Genomic DNA, 20,068 nt, shown 5'->3' with positions numbered 1-20,068 from the left:
AAAGTAGTATTTTATGATGTATCTCTAATGTACTCTCCTTACAATCTGGTCTATTTTGATTTTCCTACTACTATGGTTTGATTTTGTTTTGCTGATAAATGGGTTTTAATGCAAATCCTATAAATACTTAAAAGACTTAAGAGTTCCCTTTTGTTCTTTCCAATTCTGACTGGTTTTGGCTCTTTGTCATGTGTCTTTTTTCCAAATGGTCAACTGACTAGTGTTTCTGGGCCTCTGGTCACAGTGATGGTCCTAACTAAACATTCTGGTGGAAATGATTGGTAGGCACATGGTTTTAAATTTCATCTTTTTCTAAAGCTGAACATTAGTACGCTATTTCTTTGTTACCGCAGCGGTTTGTTTGAATGTTGCCTAGGAACATCCTATATGTGTTAATGCTTCATTTTGTTTTTCTGTTCGATTCTCCTTCACGAGGAGAAGCTAGGCTCATATTTTTTGGGAAGGAGATGCATTGCTCGAACTTGAGGTCAATTTCAGTCCGCCCGCACAATTACACCACAAATTGGTTCACATAAAACTAGCCTCTAAGTATTTTCTTTATTTGTCCCTAATGAATGTTCTTGTTGGCAGCCGTGGCGTGTTTCTGATGGAGAGCCTCTCGAGCCCTTCTCATTGTTCTCGGCCCGGACCAGAGTAGTGATCTCACTGGCTTTGCTTTTCAATCCTAAAATTAGCCTTTGGCACACCAGGAACATGGTTGGAGCGAAGAAACCTATCCTCCGATCTAGCTGCAGTCTCTTAGAGTTGGAGGGTGGAAACTGTTTGATCCTGTCTCCTAGTGCTAAGGATGATGGGATTACAACTATTTTGTGCTGTTTATTTGGAAGCATGGAAGGAGACAGGGCATGTGTGATAGAGAGATGAATAGTTACAGAGTGAGGAGAGCAAATGTGGAGGACTTTGCAGATATGGAACATGTTGTATGAAGTACACTAATGATTTCCTTAGCTGGTGGCTTTGGTTAAGTTCAAACTCACTTTGTCAGGAAAATCCCTCATCTCAGAGATGACCAAAACGGATGTGTGATCTAAAGGAACAAAGACAAGGTTTATAACAAAGAGAGATGGACGGGGGAAAAGTCCTTCATGTGTTCGGAGGCATACGTATTACAGGAATGATGAAAAATCATTGGGCTAAATTTACAGTTACACATTACCATAATCCCAGCCGTAGTAGCTTGATGGAAGTCAGGTTGTTTTTATTGGCTGGTGCGGCCTGTGGCGAGTAGGGATAATGTTTTCATTCTAAAGTTATTTAAATACTATTTTTTTTACTAGGAAAGTCAATAATTCACCACGGTAATGAAGGTTGGAGCAGGAGAAAAGAAAACAATAAAACCGTGAGGAATAGTTAGATAGCAGGGCCCCCCTGAGGCGTGCGGTTGTGGTCTTGAGGGTCAGGGGGGTGCTTGGTAAATGAAGAGTATATCCCCAATCCCTCCAAAAAGCGCTGGGTCCGGGCAAATCCTTGCTGATGTTTAGCAGAGACCAAGGAACGATTTGTATTCAGCTATGGCTTTGCCCTTTATTTGTCTTCACGTATGTCTCATTTGCTCTCACCATGGATAAGGAGTTAGACTTTTGTGGATATTGGCGGTGGTTTGCTGGAGGCCAAGGTGAGAGCATCTCGCAAGTTCAATATGAGGTTCCTTAGACATATACTGTGGATTAGCTACATTGACGTGATTGTTGAAGATCACATGTGTTTGAAACATGATTAGGGAATGATTTCATCAGTGGGGGACTCAGGAGGGACCAGCAGTGTCATCGAGAGGAGCCATGTTTTTCTTATTTTTCAAAAAGCTGGTTGACGCTAGCAGTGTGTCCTCGCATTTGCTTCAGGCCTCGTCTTTCACTGTCCAGTCCTCTGTTCCCGGCATCTGCTGGTTTTTAACAACAGTGACCATTGCTAATAACCACCTATACCTTGAGAGCCCGCGAGGGCTTCCTTACAATGGTCACCTCAAACCATTGTGTGTATACACTGATGGGGTGAACGCCTGAAGGGGTGTGCATCCAGGAGATCAAAACAAAGATGCGAAGACACTCGTCCGAACTCAGCCACACCGCCGGCGCTTTGCATGGCAGCATAACAAATGGGATCGCATAAATATTTAAATAAACACCGACGTGCATCCAAAACAAATAGGCGGGCTGGTTATTAGCAGGCCCCGGCGCTGCCCCGGCACGCAGCTGCAGCAGAGTATACAACACTTCAGCACACTGTAAACCACTCTTAATAGAGAACATACCAGAGAGATAGAAGGCCGGCCGCATGGGAAATGCCGAGGTCCCTGTGATGAGTCTGTTTTCGTATGGTCTTGTTGCCCAACCTCTACGCAGAAAGACCCAGGGACACTCTGTACTTGTTTTGGACGCAAGTAACGTTCAGCCCCGGCGGCGGAGAACTCGGCTGGTGTTGCTTTGATGTGATCTGTCTTTTCTCCTTGTGTTTCTTTGTTTTTGTGGTATTTCTTTGTGTCATGAGCAAATCAGCATTCACGCGTGGGAGTATTCGCCGTCCTGAGCGTCGTAATACATATGGTGTGGCTTTGTGCACTTGCCACCCTTTCACACTTCCCGAGAGACGTGTGCCTCTGTGACCCCGGTAGGGTACGACTCTCTCCAGTGTGGCGATGCTGATTTGCTCGTCGTCCAAGGCCTTTAGTCGCCGCGCACACCTTTTTTCGACTATTTTATGTTTTCGCTCACACTGACTTCAAAGACGTCAAAGGCTTTCCCTGTTAGTGAGATGTGACGGTTGCAGCTGTTAAAGTGTGCAAATGGTCTCCTTCAGTACAACCAAATGTGAATAGGAGTGAGTCCTACAAAAGACCAATAAGGGGGGAAAAGGAGAGATAAGATAGCGATGACGAATGACTGACAGAAGAGAGATGGGGGGGGGGAAACAAAGGAAGGGACAGGTGTGTGTAGAGCAAGGCCTGTCTGGCCTAGTGGCCCATGAGGGGAGGATTAGAAGCACACAAACTGACATGGTAGTGGGAATATCCCCTCTCTATAAGAGGTCTCCCTGGACTTGTTAGGCTGCAATTCTCCTAATGTTTGAGCACCCTTGTTCCCCTCTGTCTTTCTCATTACCAGTTTGTACTTCCCCATCCCTCTCTCTTGCGTGCTGTCTCACTCTCGCTCTCTCACCACCAAGGCAGTAATGGCACCACATTCCTACCTTGAGTCTTTAAATGCATGAGCACCTTTCCCTCTGTAACAAATGATGGCCCTTCCATTCAAAATAACAAGATGTGGCAGTTTCATTCCAAATAAGGAACCTGGGATTAACATCAGTGCCCGGGAAGGGTCTTTAAAAACCCAAAGATACATACCAATGCACAGCCCAGAGCGAAGCGCTATGATTGGCCCAACGGGTTCTCTTGCTCCAATGGGGCTTCAACTTTCTGGCTTGTCCCCAAATTCAAAGTCTTAACATAAGGTTAAGGTTACGCATTGGGTCCAAGGGATTGGGCTCATCATGAAACCTGCAGTGCAGTGTTTCCTGGGAGAATGGTAACCAGCCATCCTAATGAAAATAGCGATGTCCTTTCCTCAAGAACTTCAATTTACTTGAGAGGAAGCCTCATATGGTGTTTGCATCAAACCTACCAGGGAGCCCAATCTTACAATTATTATCTTTTTTTATAGCACAGGATTACGGTGGAATGAAGAGAAGCTAATTGTGCTGTCTCTTCCTGCCAATAGTTCTCCATCCTCTAGGCATTGCTCCCGCTCTGTGTTAAGCCCTCTGTGTTTGTGTTTATAGAAGCCCGGCTGCATACTGCCAGTTAGTCACACACCCCTTCCTTGAAGACGGTAACGGATACGCAATAAGACAACCTGCCTTGCGCAATGTAGTGGTGCGCACACCTCTCTCTCTCCCTCCCTCTCTGGCTGTCGCTCCCATCCTCTCCTCCTGTGAATCAGGGCCCCTCTCTGCCCCGCCCTCATGCTGACGCTCTGGTTTGTGTGGGTAATAGATTATTGCAGTAAACCGGAGCGACACACTCCGAGTGTGTTTAGCCAGGGGTCAATGTTCCAGAACATGGCTGGCACTCAGCGGGGCGGTCTTGGTTAAGTAGCCTTAATATATCATCACTGATGATTGGTGTGGTGGGTGTGAACACGAAGTGATATCATGCTTGGCTGGCGGGGGCATTGTGGTTTTCTTTAACTGCGTGAGTTGTTTGTGTGGAAGTGTGTGTTGTGTCATAAGCAAACTTATTCCAGTCTTCTTTTATAAATGACATAGTCCTGATCCAGGTGCGGCTGTTAGATTTTCTCAAATGCGATCATCTTAAAAAACAACAACTATGCGAGTGTGTGGTTGCTTTAAGTTAAAGCAAGTCATCTTTATCGACTATTTTATTTTTTGGTTTACGATGTACCCAACCATCATGAGCAAAAGGCATATTTTGGGCATCTTGTTTCATTCAAATAATCCCACACACAGACAAACTTACCTACTGTATCCTGTGTCCCTTGAGTGGTGTCTCCTGGGTGCACGCAGTAGAGCCACACCACTGGAGCAAGCCGGAGAGGACTGTCATTTGTGCTGCACCCCTGTGGAGCGGAGCAGGAAAGGAACCCCCTAACGCAGGCTGACAGCAGCCCTGCAACGCAACAAACATCCAGCATGGCTAAACATTATTGACAAGCCAATGATATCACAGCGGTTAGGGCACTCCTCTCCGCACATGACACAATGGAGGACGCTCCGTGAAATACAATCTACACTGTCAAAGTCAATCCGTCCCGTTTCCCAGCGTATTAAGGCGAGGGCGGAACAGGGGACTTCAGAGAGTGTAGTGGTAGGCCTTGTTTGTTTTTCGGTCCTCATTACGCAGGAACAGGAAAAACACAGGGACGAAGAACACACACACAAACACACACACAAAAACATACACACACATACACACGCACACACACACAAACGAACACACACACACACACACACCCACAGGCGCTCTCTCGCTCTCTCTTCAGGCAAGTTGTGTTGATATGTATAAAATGCAGTGTGCAGCACAAAGACGCATTGTGGATGTAATGTGTACCAAGGCATCGTTGATTGTGGGCATCATGACAAATTCTATCCATTTCATAGTCCCAGAGGGCCAGACGCACCTGGCCACTGTGAGTGTGAGAAAGAACTGTAAGAGAGCCGGCCCAAGCTCACACCACACACACACACACACACACACACACACACACACACACACACACACACACACACACACACACACACACACACACACACACAGACACACACAGACACATACAGACACATACGCATGCAAACACACGCACACTTCCAAACACAGACATTACCACACACATACAGACCCATACGCATGCACACACACCCACAAACACACGCACACACACAAGCACACACAGACACATACGCATGCAAACACACACTCTTTCACACCCGTACATTACAACACACATTCAGACACATACACATGCACACACACGCACGCACACACACACGCACACACACACACACTTACTATATATGTATGCACACCTGTGACCTCAGCCAGCCACTTTGTTGGCCAGAGAGCAGCACACGCATGTGTTCCCCCACCCAATGGTTTTGGGCAGGTTGCCACGGTAACCGCAAGACCTTAGTAACGTCCATCGCCCTGGCAGTACACTCCCATTGCCATGCTGACGCCCTAGGCCTGTTATAGCTGTGTGTGTGTGTGTGTGTGTCTGGTCGCATGGCGTACGACTATGGGGGCGGTGACATCAGCGTTATTTCATGACAACTGTGGCCTGAAGCTGCTGAGCAATCATGGAATATGTCTTAATGTGTCTTCGGAGAGAGAGAGCCTGTCTGCCCTCCCCCACCTCCCCACCCCCTTCCTCACCTCTCACGCTGAGCACAGCAGAGCAGTGATGGCTATAGCAGCCCTCAGGCCTTAGGCCCACTTGGTAGCATGTGTGTTTTGTCTGTGTTTGGGCCTAGTTATCTCCATGTCCCCCTGTCACCTTATCCAATGCTATATGTTCTTCCTTTGTTTCATTCTCGTTATGTATCAGTTGTATAGTTTCTTTCTTTCTTTCTGTTTTCAATTTTTTTATATTTCTTTCATTTCGGCCATTCTTTCTTTACTGCTCACTTTATTACATTGCACTACATGTTACACATCACATTTATTCACACAACAATTGCGGACATGTGTGTGTGCGCACATTACGTGCGTGATAGCGGTCTTTGGCTCCCCCAGCCTTCTGTGCAAGCATTACATCACTTCAATAAAGATTTGACTGACACATAACATAAAGCATGTACAACACATGGACATAAACAACCACATGAAATATTAAAAAGGTAAATTGGGGAGACATACAGGGCTCTACATCAAGTTTCCTGACATGCATCACATTGATTTTTACAGCCCATTTTTCTCCAGAAGGGTAATGTGATTTGGGGCTGTATCACAAAGTCTAAGGGGCTTTCCTTCCCTTAAAATACCTCACCTTGTTGCGTGATGTCACATTTGGGCGTTGGCTAAATGGGAACACAGTATATGAATGGATGAATGGCTTTTGCCATACCTGCCAAAAAAATTCCCACAACCAAGGCAGTTCTGAACAGACTTTGATTTGACTTTGACTCATGATTTTAACAATCTCTCCCTCTCTCTCTCTCTCTCTCTCTCTCTCTCTCTCTCTCTCTCTCAGAATCCCGACCTCTGTCCATTCCCATGAAGGTGATGCCCATCAGCACAGCTGTGGAGTCGTGGTCCACCTCAGAGGAGAGGATGAAGGCGCTGATCGCTCATGCCTGGGACGCTGTCAAACGACTGACTCTACAGGTATCGCACCATCATATCTCTCCGTACTCTGAACGCCGTTCTCCCAACCCCCTTTATGTCTTTATCCAGGCCCTAACTTTGAACAAGGTGACCGTGATGCTATCCCATTTTAATACTTCCCTTCCCCCTCATTTCTGTGGCGGATGAATTTGTGCCCATCGGTTTCACCTTCCGCAATATTCTCCTCCCCCTCCTCTCTTCTTAGCCTGTGTGTTTGTTTAGTTTTGATTCCAAAGCGTCTTGGTTTGCTGTGTGTACACCAGGACTGACCACATATGTCCTTGGGCTTCAACCGCTGCTGTTTCCCCAGCCCCCTTCTCCTCTCACGCGCCACAGCACTTACAACTCGGCCGTCCCGCTCCGATATGTGTGTCGGTCATACCACCGCTTCAGTCGGATCGGGTCGTCTGCCTCGGCGCTACATATGCAGTCCTTCATTCCTATCCCCTCACCGCTATTCTCTATTATTTTCTTGTATATTATCTTATCTAGTGTTTCCCTATTCTTCTATTCTCCTTTGGGGAGGCTGTTGTTGGAACTTGTCGGTTGTGCTCTAGACCCGCTACATAGTCTGCATATGTGTGGCTTTTGTAGAGCTCTGTAAGATGTTAGCCTTTGTATACTTGGAGCAAAAAAAAAGCAATGACACAAAAATCTTAGTGTCTTCAATCCTTTTGTGGCTGCTTGCCTTTCTGCTTGACTGTCTGGCTGTCCTTCTGTGTTAGACGAGCCTTGACTGGATCCCATTGTGTGGCTCTTGACTGTGTCTGGACTAGACCCGTCCACACAGCCCACATCACAGCACAATCTGTCTGAAGTCAATCCGAAGCCATGACAAGTCTGCGTACAATGCATCCAGAAGAAGCAGGTTTAAGAAGATCAATGTTAACCTGGTGGTGGGCGCACACACCAACAGGTTTGGTCTGTGGCTTCACTGGCTTGCGGTTTGTTGTTGAGTTTTTCTTTCTTGTTTTTTTAAGCACACCTGTAAGCAATAGCTTCCACCTTTCTCCTTCCGTATCGCGTCCACTTAAAATGAAAAGGTTCACGGCGGGGAAGTCACATTCCGGCAATTTCTCGTTGAATGTTGGACCACACAATTCCGCCACCATTCACACTTCAAAGGAAGTGTTACGCACGCGGGTTACCCATGACGTGATCCATGAGCCTTCGCTGGTCCGGTCCAGGCCGCTCGTTGGGATTGTTTATAATACTTCCCCAGAACTGAACTCAACCCTGTTAATAGTTTTCTGGGCCTGTCTTTGCCTCCACTTTGCCGGGGTCCCCCTCAGCGCCATGACGGGACCACACCGTGATCTGGGCCGGAAATTAGGAAACGGGCCGTCTCACTGTCACGGCGGTGGAAGCGGACCAAGCCGACCGAACTCGACAGCTGGCACCCCGGGCCCTGGAGATCCCCAAACTTCAACCACTTCATTTATTTGAGTGCGGTGTAAACAGAATACCTAATGGCTCACACTTCTGCTCCACATGTGCCCAATTTGGCACGCAGGGTTTCTTTCGAGACATTCGCAGGGCAGAGAGCGAGAAGGGGGGTAGGTTACGGCGCGACGGGGAGGGGTGCTTAAGAGAGACACTAGCATTAGTATTTATTACACCGTGGCTGTTGAATCGACTTAAGCCTGTGGTGAGGGGGGCCCCCTTTTCTGAAACTGCTATTGGAATACTTGGGGATCATGGAAGAGGCGTCCGACATCCCATGTTTATGTGGTATGATCATCACCATGCCTCATGCCGAGACTCCAGATTCAAGCGTGACCCGGACTCGCGTTCTCCGCCGATCTCTGCAGCACACCGCAACGTGCTCCCCTGCACCGTGGGTATCGTTGGACTTCACTTGCACATTCGGATTCCTGTCTTGCGTCATGTCTCCCACGCGTCCCCGCCGAGAGACCGACTGGAGTCTAGTAGCGCAGCTGGGAAACCAAAGAGAAGGCAGAGCAGCTGATTGTGTATTGTCCTTTAGCGTCCTGTTCACCAAGGCCATCTGCCTTGATGTGGAGATATGGTGTGTTTTCCATGTACGAGCGTTGTTCTCTCCTCTGTCTTTCCCACTGTTGTCCCAGCCTCAATGCTAAAGCCTTAAACAACGCCACATATGGCGATAGTTCCCACTGTGAAAGCGTGAACCTTTTTCTCTCCCCCATCGTTCTCTTCATCTTCCCTCCCAACAAGTCCCCCATCTACCATTACCCACTGAAAGGGAAGATAGACAATTTTCACCCGGTAATGAAAATGGGAGGTTTGCATTCATTGCCGAACGTCTCCAGAGCCGTCAGAGAGCTCCTCTTGATTTCCTTCCAGGAGCTGTCAATGATAAAGACAGATGGATGGCTAATGCAGAAACCAGATGAAGCAGGCCCCGACTCACAGAGACACGGATCGCCTTACGCGCGGGACTATGAGAATCACTGCTTGGGGGGACGGGAGGGTTCCTCGCTTCGCTTAAACAGTAGTTCATCAGTTCAGAGGCTTCTCATGGACGACAGACAGTGAGAGAGTGAGAGAGAGATGCAGAGCAAGCGAGCGAGAGAGAGAGAGAGAAAAAAAATAATCTGGAAGGACTAGAGGAGAGCAAATTTCTCTCTCGGAGTGAATGTAGCCAATGCTTTTCCCACACCATTGCGAGAGGTGCGGTGAGGTAATTGTGGCATACCATCCATCCACAGTAAGGCTCTCGGGCCCAGGCCGATGCACTCTCCTGGCTCATTACATCCAGCACCGATGATCGGCCCGGTGGAGAAACGGAGGGAGAAGGAGAGCGAGATGTTGTCAGTCGCCTCTGTGGTCACGCTGAGCTACACGATGCATAGGTGGAGTAGTTGAACGAGTCACTTCGGCTTAGGCCTGATGAACACCAATGGGATCGTCACGCTGACCAGTGTGGTCTGGCCGGCTGGCTGGAATGGCCACTTGCCCTTCGACTCCGAGTTCCAGAACGGCTGCCCATCCTGTCGCCCACACACTGCCTTTAATGTGTGCTCACACACGCAACTGCACGCACACGGAAGTGCTCACATAAGCATGCCCTCACGCATGCACGCCCGCACGCAAGCTCACACACACACACACACGCACACACGCACACAGACACTTGCAAGCTCACACAGACACACACACGGACACACACACACACACCTACGCACAGACTTACACATACCTGTTGCTCCAGCTGTCCTTCCCCATGTGTTTCGTCTGTCAGTTTCCACCGTCACCGAAAGCCGTATTCACCTATTACACACACACACACACACACACACACACACACACACACACACACACACACACACACACACACACACACACACACACACACACACACACACACACACACACATACACACCTGGCATTGCAATCGTTGGGTCTCATGGATGAAGGGCCTGTGAAGGTCCTTCCCTCTGCCCTCCCCCAAGGGACACCCACACTCCGGGTTGCTGATAGTAATTACAAGTGATCCTGACGGTGGTTCTATTTCAGGAATTCTGCAATAATTCCTTCTATTTAACACATGAATGTGTTCAGAGCTGGCAGAGCGGCGCGTTGCTACCAAAACTGAAAGGGGATCCGCTGAAACAGAGAGTCCGTTGTCATGGAAACGGGATCCGCTGCAACAGAGAGTCTGTTGCCATGGAAAAATGAGGTAACACCGCTCCCCGCAGCTGCCACGCATTAATGAATGGATTTTTTTTATATTTTTAAAGGAAAGAAAAGACAGAGAGAGAGAGAGAGACAGAAGCAACGGCGCAAAAAAAGGTAGAGTGTCATAAAGGTGAGGGAGAGAGAGAGGGATTATGTTGGGAGCTAATGAAAGCGTTAGGTGGTGCAAACAGAGCAGGATAGAGTGGGATAGAAAAAAAGCAGTGGGGGAAAAGTGTGTGTGTGTGTGTTTGTGTGTGTGTGTGTGTGTGTGTGTGTGTGTGTGTGTGTGTGTGTGTGGGCGCTTGGCGGGAGCAGGCCAGCTGGTTTCCATGAACAAGATCTGACCCCCGGCTGGAGAGGCTGCATCGTACAGGCCCATTACTTCATCTGACCCCCCTTCCTCCCCACATCAGTCCCCATCCCCTGCCCCCACCCCAAATCCTACCTATCTCTGTCAGATCTCGGAATTTCAAACTGATTTGCAATTACAAGCTTTATTTTTCTCGCCACTTAAATCACAACTTCTCCCCCTCGTACCTCAGGAACACATCTGTGTGTGTGTGTGTGTTGTGTGTGTGTGTGTGTGTGTGTGTGTGTGTGTGTGTGTGTGTGTGTGTGTGAGGTAGACGGTCGGCTCAAACACTCCATGCCTGGCCCCTGTGCACTAATGGCTTCACTTAATGATTAAAGAAAGTCATTTTAATTTTTTTCATGATTCTCACATTATTTGGTGCTTTTTTTTATATACGTTGAAAATGTACACATCCAGAACAAACACTGCTCGCACGCCTGCCACCTATTAGTCCCAAAGCAAAATGGTCGACTAAAAATAAAGTCTTACCTGTCAAACAATGGAGAGTGTTTCGGTGTAGCTTGACAGCTAACTGAGTTGACCGCGCTAGCCCAGCCACGCCAGACTATGTTTTGGTTCAAGCCCCAGCCGACTGCTGTTAAAGTGTGTGTTTGTGTGAGTGTGAGTGGTTGTCTGCGTGTGTGTGTGTGTGTGCCTGCACTTGTGTGCAACAGATCTGCTTGCGGTGTTGAATGGGAAATGACATGATGCCATGTTTATGTTTGAGAGCACCGGACTAGGACTAGGTTTTTAATATAGTTTGTGGTGGCGTGTTGTGTCATGATGAAGAGAGAGAGAGGTGAGCAAAGGTGCTGATTCTCCACTGATGACATTGGCAGTGGTTCGAGCCAATGTTAACGGAGCACATTGAAGACCCTAAAACAGAGTATTTAATGTGTATTGTGCGTACCGCACACACTTTACAGTTGTTTGTGATCTTGTGCTAATGTGAGGCTGGGATTAAGCTTCATTATCTGGTGCCCTGGTAATATGCAGAATACACAATGACACAGGCAGAGACCCACGCAATGAGAGACACACGTACAGACAGAGAGGGAGACACACACATACATACATAGAGGGAAATACAGAGAGACAACCATGGACACACATACAGAGAGACACACACACACACAAAGAAACATACAGAGAGACACACACACACACACACACACACACGGAGACGCACACAGAATCACAGGGAGACACACAGACACACGCATACAGGGAGATACACACACACACACACACACACACACACTGACCCTGTTGTTCCTCCACTGGGCTGGGCTGGAAAAGCGCTTACAGGATCCTCTGGTGTCTGTAACCTCCTGAACCCCAGGGGCCCAGAGACACGGAGCCCGTTCTCTGCTTTTAGCCTGGAAACAATGAAGCGCTACATGGTCCTGTTGAACCGCGCGAGTATAAAGTGTCACCACACAGTCAACATTGGTATGTTGTGAGAAAGTGTCATAAAACGAACATGAGATGCTCCCTCTTTCTCTTTTCTTTTCTCTTTTTTTTTTTTTACTAAATGTGTGTTGGAAGGCGTATTTGAAGCTAAATCTGGTTAAAATTTCCGAGCGTGTATCCGCCCTGAGCCCTGGGAGAGAGGAAAGAGCCATGCCAAGCATAGGTCGTATCAGATCAGCTTGGGTTCAGAGAGGAGCCTGGCTTGGCCCAGGACTATCAGTTTATATCAGTGGGACGCTCCACATAAATCACTAGTACAGCGCATATATACGCCAGAGCTGGCACACAGTCTCCTCTTTCATCTGCACTCCATCACTGTTCATGCAAATGCAGCACTTTTTCTGCAAATACTACACTGTATATCCTACTTGTCAAGCTTAGCCCATGCGTTCTACTGGCCCAACTGGTCTGTGTCCGAGCCTAATAACCTCCGTTTGCGTCATTCACTGTTTTACTGTCATATTCACGCACACCAGCTTCTGTCCATGACAGGCTGCCTCCAGCTCATTCAGCTCGCCGGATCTCAACAAGCCCTTCTGGTGTGTGCGGCCCTCGGGGAAGCATCTGCAAGGGCTTTAGCGGTGCCTGGGTGGTAGGGTGTCAGTGGTGGCCGGGGCTGTGTTGATGGTGGGTGAGGAGGTGGGGTGGGGGGGCAAGGGCAGGCCAGTCACACTCTTTAAGGCCACTGCTGGATCAATAAACGTGGGCGATCAAAGCGCACAATTAACCCACCGCGCTAACACAAACAGCCTGGCCAGCAGAAACAAACAAAGCCTTCATGTCACCCAAAGCGTTTATTTTTGCAGATTTCCACCTCGGCCGGCAGGACCTCCAGCGCTTGTCAGCTCCTGTAAGCAGTGTTAGGAGCGCGGAATGCAGGGCCACAGGGATGGCTGGCTGCCTGGATCGCCAGCGTTGCCAAGCCGCTGACTTATTGCTTGCGGTGGTGTGAGCGGGTGAGACCCACTCACACCACACGGCCCTTTGTTCGCCATCGAGGAAGCAGCGGCCACATCGACACAACCCGTGATGACCAGTAGTACATGCGTGCATTTGCAGGCTCAGAACGCAAATAGCTCAGGTGCCCCATGGAAAACACACAGCTGTTCAATGCCGATCTCTCTCTCTCTCTCTCTCTCTCTCTCGCTCTCTCTCTCATTTTTCTCTCTCTCCGTATGTCATTCTCTCTCTCTCTCGCTCTCTCTCTCTCTCTCTCTCTCTGTCTGTCTGTCTGTGTCTCTCTCTCTCCCTCTCTCTCTCTCTCTCTCTCTGTCATTCTCTCCCTGCCTGACATTCTATCTCTCTCTATCTTTCCCTTTCTTTCTCTCTCTCTGATTCTGGAGGATTGTGGTATTCGCAGCAGAACGCCCACCCCCCCACCCCCCGTGCTCTCTGTCCAAGGCCATGGCCATCGCAGCGGGGGAAGGGGGCAAGCGTTAGGTTAGCTGTGGGTGGGATGTCTGGGGAGGAAGCCTCGGCTGTGAGTGGGTGTGGAGTGCAGGGGGGAGGTGAGAGGAGGGCTCCATGGGCCTTCTGTTCGTCCCAGCGAGCAGGAAAGGGTGACCCGGCTCCACACATGGACAGGAAGATTACATTTGGAGCCGTATTGGGTTTTGAAAAACAAAGGGATGTGTTCTTCCGCTTTCTGCTGAATCCTCTGAGTGGGATTTTTTTGCACCGGAGCTGCAAATGTTTTCGCCATGGATGCTGGGAAGGGTGTTTCTAATTTCCTCCCCCCTTCCCCCTATCTCTAGGAGATTTCCTGTGTCGCATGGTGCACTCACATTATTTCCGCACCACGTGTGTGTGTGTGTGTGTGTGTGTGTGTGTGTGTGTGTGTGTGTGTGTGTGTGTGTGTGTGTGTGTGTGTGTGTGCGTGCGCGTGTGTGTGTGTGTGTGTGCGTGCGCGTGTGTGCTCGTGCGTGCACTTGTGTGCTTCTGTGCACATGCCTTTGTAAAAACAAACCTTAGAGTGTAGTCGTAGTATCACGTTCCCACTTTTTTTATTAAACCGCAAGTTCCAAGTGGAAGTGTCTGCATCTGTATGGACGTTTACTATCTTTCTGTTATCTTTCTACGGATGTTTTATAGAGATATAACCTCAGACTATAGGGATCCTGCTGTTGTCATGCCTCAGCCCTCCGCATACAGCCCTTCAGTAATTTAGAGGCCAACTACTAGTGGATCTAACTGCGCAGTCATGGTGTTAATGGCAGCGTATTCCGTTGCTGTTAGTCAATGACCTCATGTCATAATATTTACAGCGGTTGCAATTACCTACAGTTCTATTGGCTACGCAGTTTTTTTCTCTTATCACGCTGTGCTGCATGCAACTCTAGACGTTTGGTGTTGATTCGTTTTTTAAGAGTTCCCCAAGTTTCCCTCATTTAACGCTAGAATGGCGCTAAATGATGCGTACTTAAAATTACCCCGCCCCGCTAATATACTATTAATCCAACGCTCCATGGTATGCAGAGTGGATGGTCCCTCCCTGGCTCCTGCCTTGCTTCTCTGTCACATAACACTGGATCCTGAGGGCCCCCTGTGGTTATACAGGCAATTTCCACATGGCCCCCAGCCTTTTAAAGCCTTCAGCTTCCCCTTCTATTGGGACCTTCTCTGCTGGAAGTAGATAAACCATCTCCTCTGTCCAGTGCAGAGTAAACACTTCAGCTCCAACTGCTGGCCTGTGTGTGTGTGTGTGTGTGTGTGTGTGTGTGTGTGTTTGGGGGGGGGGGGGGCTGTTTGAGTGTGCACACGTTTGTGTGTTTGATGGCTAAATTATGCTTTCTTGGGAATATGAAGGCTGCAAGATTAGAAACATGAATCGACACATGTGTCCAGATTTCGAGAAGTGCACTTTGGAGCTGGACAATGATTGGGATATAAAGCACTTAAAGGAAAAAAAAATAGAAATTAATGAAACAAGCTCCACATTGAGGTTTGTGTGAAGCGGTGCCAGGAGCACAAGTAGAAACAAGAAGTGACCAAAAGTTGAATCAGAATCACTTCAGATGAACAGCTTTTTAGATTTTTTTGAGATATATATTTCTTTTTTTCTTTCCGTTTCTTTCTGCTAGTATTTCTTTTACTCCCAACAGCATCTGCTGGCTCCTGATGCTGCAGCCAGGCAATGTTAGTGTGGAGGAGATCAAAGTGTAAGGCGAGATGGTTGTTCATTAGCAGCTCCTCGGCTAAAGGGACGGAGGACTAAGTCTGGGAATAAGCATCAGTCACCTGCCTAATAACCAGCTTTCCCCTCAAAACATCCCTTCCTCAGACGTTTTCTTTCTTGCCTTTCATTATTATTTTATTTTACACATTTACACACATCCATTGCTCCACAACAAGCAAAAAAAAAAAGAGCGATTGCAATGCTCTTTTCCATGATACGTCTCTCTCCGCTGTTCCCTCTGTGCTGTTCCCTGCTTGCCTCCCCAAGAGAGCCAAGCCGGTGTGTATGATGCTGGACTATCTGGCCCCTGGCCTCCTTAACGCGACCGCTAGACACTTTACCAGCTGCTAGACACACCACTGTAGCGATGCACATGTGGAGGCACTGACAGGTATGCAACAAGAGGCAAATACATCAACAGACAGCTGTCCTCTCTGGCCTTACACTTCCTTTCCCATCCACAGCCAATGCTGCGGATGTGCTCCTCCGTTTAAAATGTGCTGGGTGGACTCCAGCAGTTTGGCCCTTTGTCCCTTGGCTCTGGGGTTTTTATACACAGTATATATAGTTGTGCACCGCATATAAATGTCTAATGGTCCTTGTAAAATGGTTTCTACAACTCTTTCGGCCTTCTTATATGAGGCCTTAAAAGCAATTAAGTTGTGTTATTTTATTTGAAAAAAAATCATGTTTCCATTTCTTGAGAACGATTGAAGCCGTGACCAAGGGTAAATATAGTGAGAAATTCAAAATGTATGCTGAGGAAAAGACTTCCATTTTAATTTCAAAATGCATTTAAATTGGAATACAAAATAAAACATTCTGCGCTCAATGCCTTGTTCCACTTGGTCCGTGGTCCTTCTCCACGTGTCTGCTACGCCCATGGGGTGCCGGTCAGGGCAGCGGGCTTGTTTGCTGTTCCAGGTGCCATGCTTCAGAGAGGAGTGCAAAGCCCCGGCACCCTCTCTCTGTAGGGATATTAAAACACCCGGGCGGCTCCCGCAGCTCTCGTTTGAACCAGAGGAAGGAGAAGGTCGGGGGGGGCGGAGGGAGGAATGTTCATTCAGGTGCCTTGGATACACGCCAGATTAGATGAGTTTGCTTTTCATCCTGCCGCGAAAAGGACTTTCATTCTAGGTGACCCGTGTGTACACTTGCAAGGAGGTGTGTGCGTTTGTGTGTGTGTGTGCGTGCTTGGCGTGTGTTTGTGTGTGCAAGAGTCTTTGCAAATGTGTCATTTGAGAGTGTTTGTGTAGTGTAAGCCGGCACGTGCTGCCTCATGAGGACGGAATGGCACCCTTTCTTTTCTCTCTTAGGGAGATTTCCTGGTCCAAATTGAAAAATATTGCCTCAGTTTTTGAAGTTTATTTATAATGTGCTATGAATGATACCCTCTGCCCCTGAACGCGCGCACACATACACTCAAGCACACGCGCACGCACGCACATGCACACACACACACACACACACACACACAGTTATTTTCCATTCTTCCATGAATCTATTACCCATGGAGGGGCGGGGAAGTCGTTGTCCAGGCCTCTGTGTTGACAGTTAACACCATTTGTTATAGTAAAAGATTTGGTTTCACTTTGACAGTACATGATGTCATTAAAGAAGAAGAATGAGGAATATCCTTTTCTTAAGTCACCCCCCCTACACACACGCACAAGCACACACACACACACACACACACACACACACACACACATACACGGATCTCAAAAGGATCTTCTTGCCTTCGAATGTTCTGGCCCTTAAAAGGCCCAAACTCACTCCTAAGTACCGCACTCCATCATGTTTATTTATGACACCTAAATGACAACTCACTTTTCTATTAACATCATTTAGCAAACTATTTCCAGAAATGACTAAGTTTCCTTTGGAAAGACCCCGGCACATAGGGTGCACGGCCCCTCCAGAGCCGATCAGGTTGAGAGGTGCAGGCCGGGTCCCACACACACACTCACATAGCATTCGACTCTGCTGCGTATTTGTTCTGCCCGAGGCGTTCGCCAGCAGAGCGGTCGGTCTGTCATGTTTCTCTCTGGTTTTATTCCATATTAACCTGAGTCCCACCAAGGGTAAAGTTGTGTAACAGATATTCCACACAGCAATCACACACCGCCGGCTTTTCTCATGGCGTTTGTGCCCATTACTATGGGAATTTTGTGTTTTTTTTCCCTCCCACCGGTTTTTTGGAACGGCCGCCTTTCCACAAGTTTGCCGAAGCAGAAAAATAAGACCCATTCCACTATCCTGTTACGGGCCAGAAATACAGCCTAGCTCTCTGAACCTTTGACTCGTGTGAGTAATACGCTGCAGCTATGAGCCCGGGTCCAACCGTGTGACGGAACAAACCCATTCTGGTCCACCTGGCATACCTGTCAGTTTCCTCCTGAAAAGACATTGTGCATGCCTGCTGGCCAACACACACACACACACACACACACACATTTAAACATACACACATATACACACACACACACACACACTTACATACATACACACAGTTAAACATACATACACAAACACACATACATATACACACACTAGTACATACACACGTACACACACACATACACACGCGGGCATGCAAACACACATGTACACACATACGCGTGCACACACACGCATACACACGTGATACACACTAACCTGGCACACCTGTCAGCCCTCAGTAGGGGGACATTGTCCACACGGACTCTCTCTTACCAGGGCCGTGTTTATTGGCCTGTTATAGAGCTGTTAAACACAATTGTGGAGAATAGCAAACAAGACCCTACAAAACTCCAGCTGAACCTGAACACAACTGCCCCCCCCCCCACCCACCAACCCACCCACCCTAAAACACACATTCTGACACAAGCACACACACACATTTTCCAGCTTGACCTTTACACATTACAGGGCACCTTGGGTCTCTGTGCAGTGTCTGTGGGCCCTTAACCTTCAGCCCTCACCCACAGAACCCCCTCCCCCCCAACAGCCACCTACTTCCCCTCACCACCACCACCTCATCCCCTCCTCCGCTCTATGCTGTACTATTCTTCCTCTTCTCCACTGCTCTTCATACCCTTTAATGGCTTTTCTTTCTCTCTCTGTCTGTGTCCCTGTCTCTCTTGGTCCGACGCTCCAGCTCTCTGTCTCTCGCGCTATCTCCGTCTCATTCTCTCGCTTTCCCTCGCTCTTTCTCGTTCTCTCTCGCACTCTCATTCTATCTCTCATTTCCCCCTCTCTCTCTCGTTCAGTCTCTCTCTCTCGCTCTCTCTGTGCCCCGGCCGTGACACGACCGCACACACTTTCCATCCTCATGTCACGGTCACAGTCCACGGGCTGGACACAAGCACCGCCGGCTTCACACTCTGGACCGGGGATGGAGGGATGGAGGACTGAAGAGTGGGGCGGTCGGTCGGTGGGTAGGCGGGGAAGAGAGGACATGCTGTCAGTGGTCTTGGCAGCCTTCGTGGCCACTGATGCAATGTAATGTCAGGGGAGACGCTGACCTCAGGCTCCGTCTCTGTCTCTTGGACGTGTCAGCGTAGTTCAGCCTGACATGTTACCAACCACACAGGGGAAACTGAATAAAATAGAAATAATAAATGACCCACCTCATTTGTCCACCCACACCACCTCCTGCCCCCGCTGCATACTCTCTCCCCCCCCCCCGTGCCCTTCGTGAACCCTCGCTACCCTCCGCACTGCAGCCTTCCCATCCTCTGTGGTGCCTCAGAGAGACAAGGGCTGAGTCGTTGGGATGAGGGTGTGGATCTGTGGCATGACTCACTGCTTGACCGTGGGGCCACAGATGGGTAGCCTTGGCGAGTTGAGCCTACACAAGCCTTTTCGCCTGTGAGGTTAGCCTACCTGGTTCGCCACCGTTTCCCCCTGGAACGGGGGAATGGTTGTAGAGGACTGGCAGCCAGCAGCACTAGCTGCCAGTCCTCCGTGGCTAGCATGTTGATGTTCTCTCCAAGCGCAACCCAAAGGACTTTCTTGTTTTTTTCATTCATTTATTTATATCCCTTTCCCCCCCAACTGGTTTCTCGGTACAGTTGAGGAAGCTAGAACGGTAAACTGGCTGGCACCGCAGAATTTACGAGCTATGACCTTTGACAGACCCGTGGTTTTAGTAGGAACGCTGTGTTTCTGTGGCAAATAAAGGCTGCATATTAGGTTGGGTACTATTTGGTGGACATATGTTCTGTGGGGAACATCAAGTTTTTTTGGACTGGACTTGGAATATCAATCAGATGACCACACTACTAGCATTTGTGTCTGCAATCAGAGGCGTGTGTTGAAGAACACATGAGAACCCTCACCAGGAGGTGAACTTGCACTCCCACTCACATCTCAATGTGTGAACGGGTTAACTGCCTCTGCCTGGGTGGTTAAACTCCAAGTATTTTGAGTATATTTAACCAGGGACTGCAATTCATTCCTGGCTTGCCTGTTTTTGTGATGAAATATGATTCTGTAATAATGCTATAAAAGATTCTGGGTCTCCTTGGGATCGTCCATCACCCTCCACATCCCATAATCCCCCATGGT

At 48.5% G+C, this 20,068-nt stretch overlaps 1 protein-coding gene across 3 annotated transcripts in view; it reads left to right on the top strand.

Moving 5' to 3' along the window:
- vps13b (vacuolar protein sorting 13 homolog B) overlaps positions 1–20,068 on the top strand; it is a 328,377-nt gene that overhangs the window by 131,524 nt on the left and 176,785 nt on the right. For all 3 annotated transcript variants that reach the window (XM_079746793.1, XM_079746792.1, XM_079746794.1), the window contains exon 22: positions 6,723–6,856. In XM_079746793.1, coding sequence (XP_079602919.1) covers positions 6,723–6,856 — 134 coding nt within the window. The remainder of the gene's footprint in view (positions 1–6,722; positions 6,857–20,068) is intronic.

The sequence above is a fragment of the Pollachius pollachius genome (genome assembly GCF_949987615.1).
Source record: "Pollachius pollachius genome assembly, chromosome: 1".
Taxonomy (NCBI): domain Eukaryota; kingdom Metazoa; phylum Chordata; class Actinopteri; order Gadiformes; family Gadidae; genus Pollachius; species Pollachius pollachius.
Note: the sequence above shows the minus strand (reverse complement) of the source record. Positions and strands in the feature narration are given on the sequence as shown.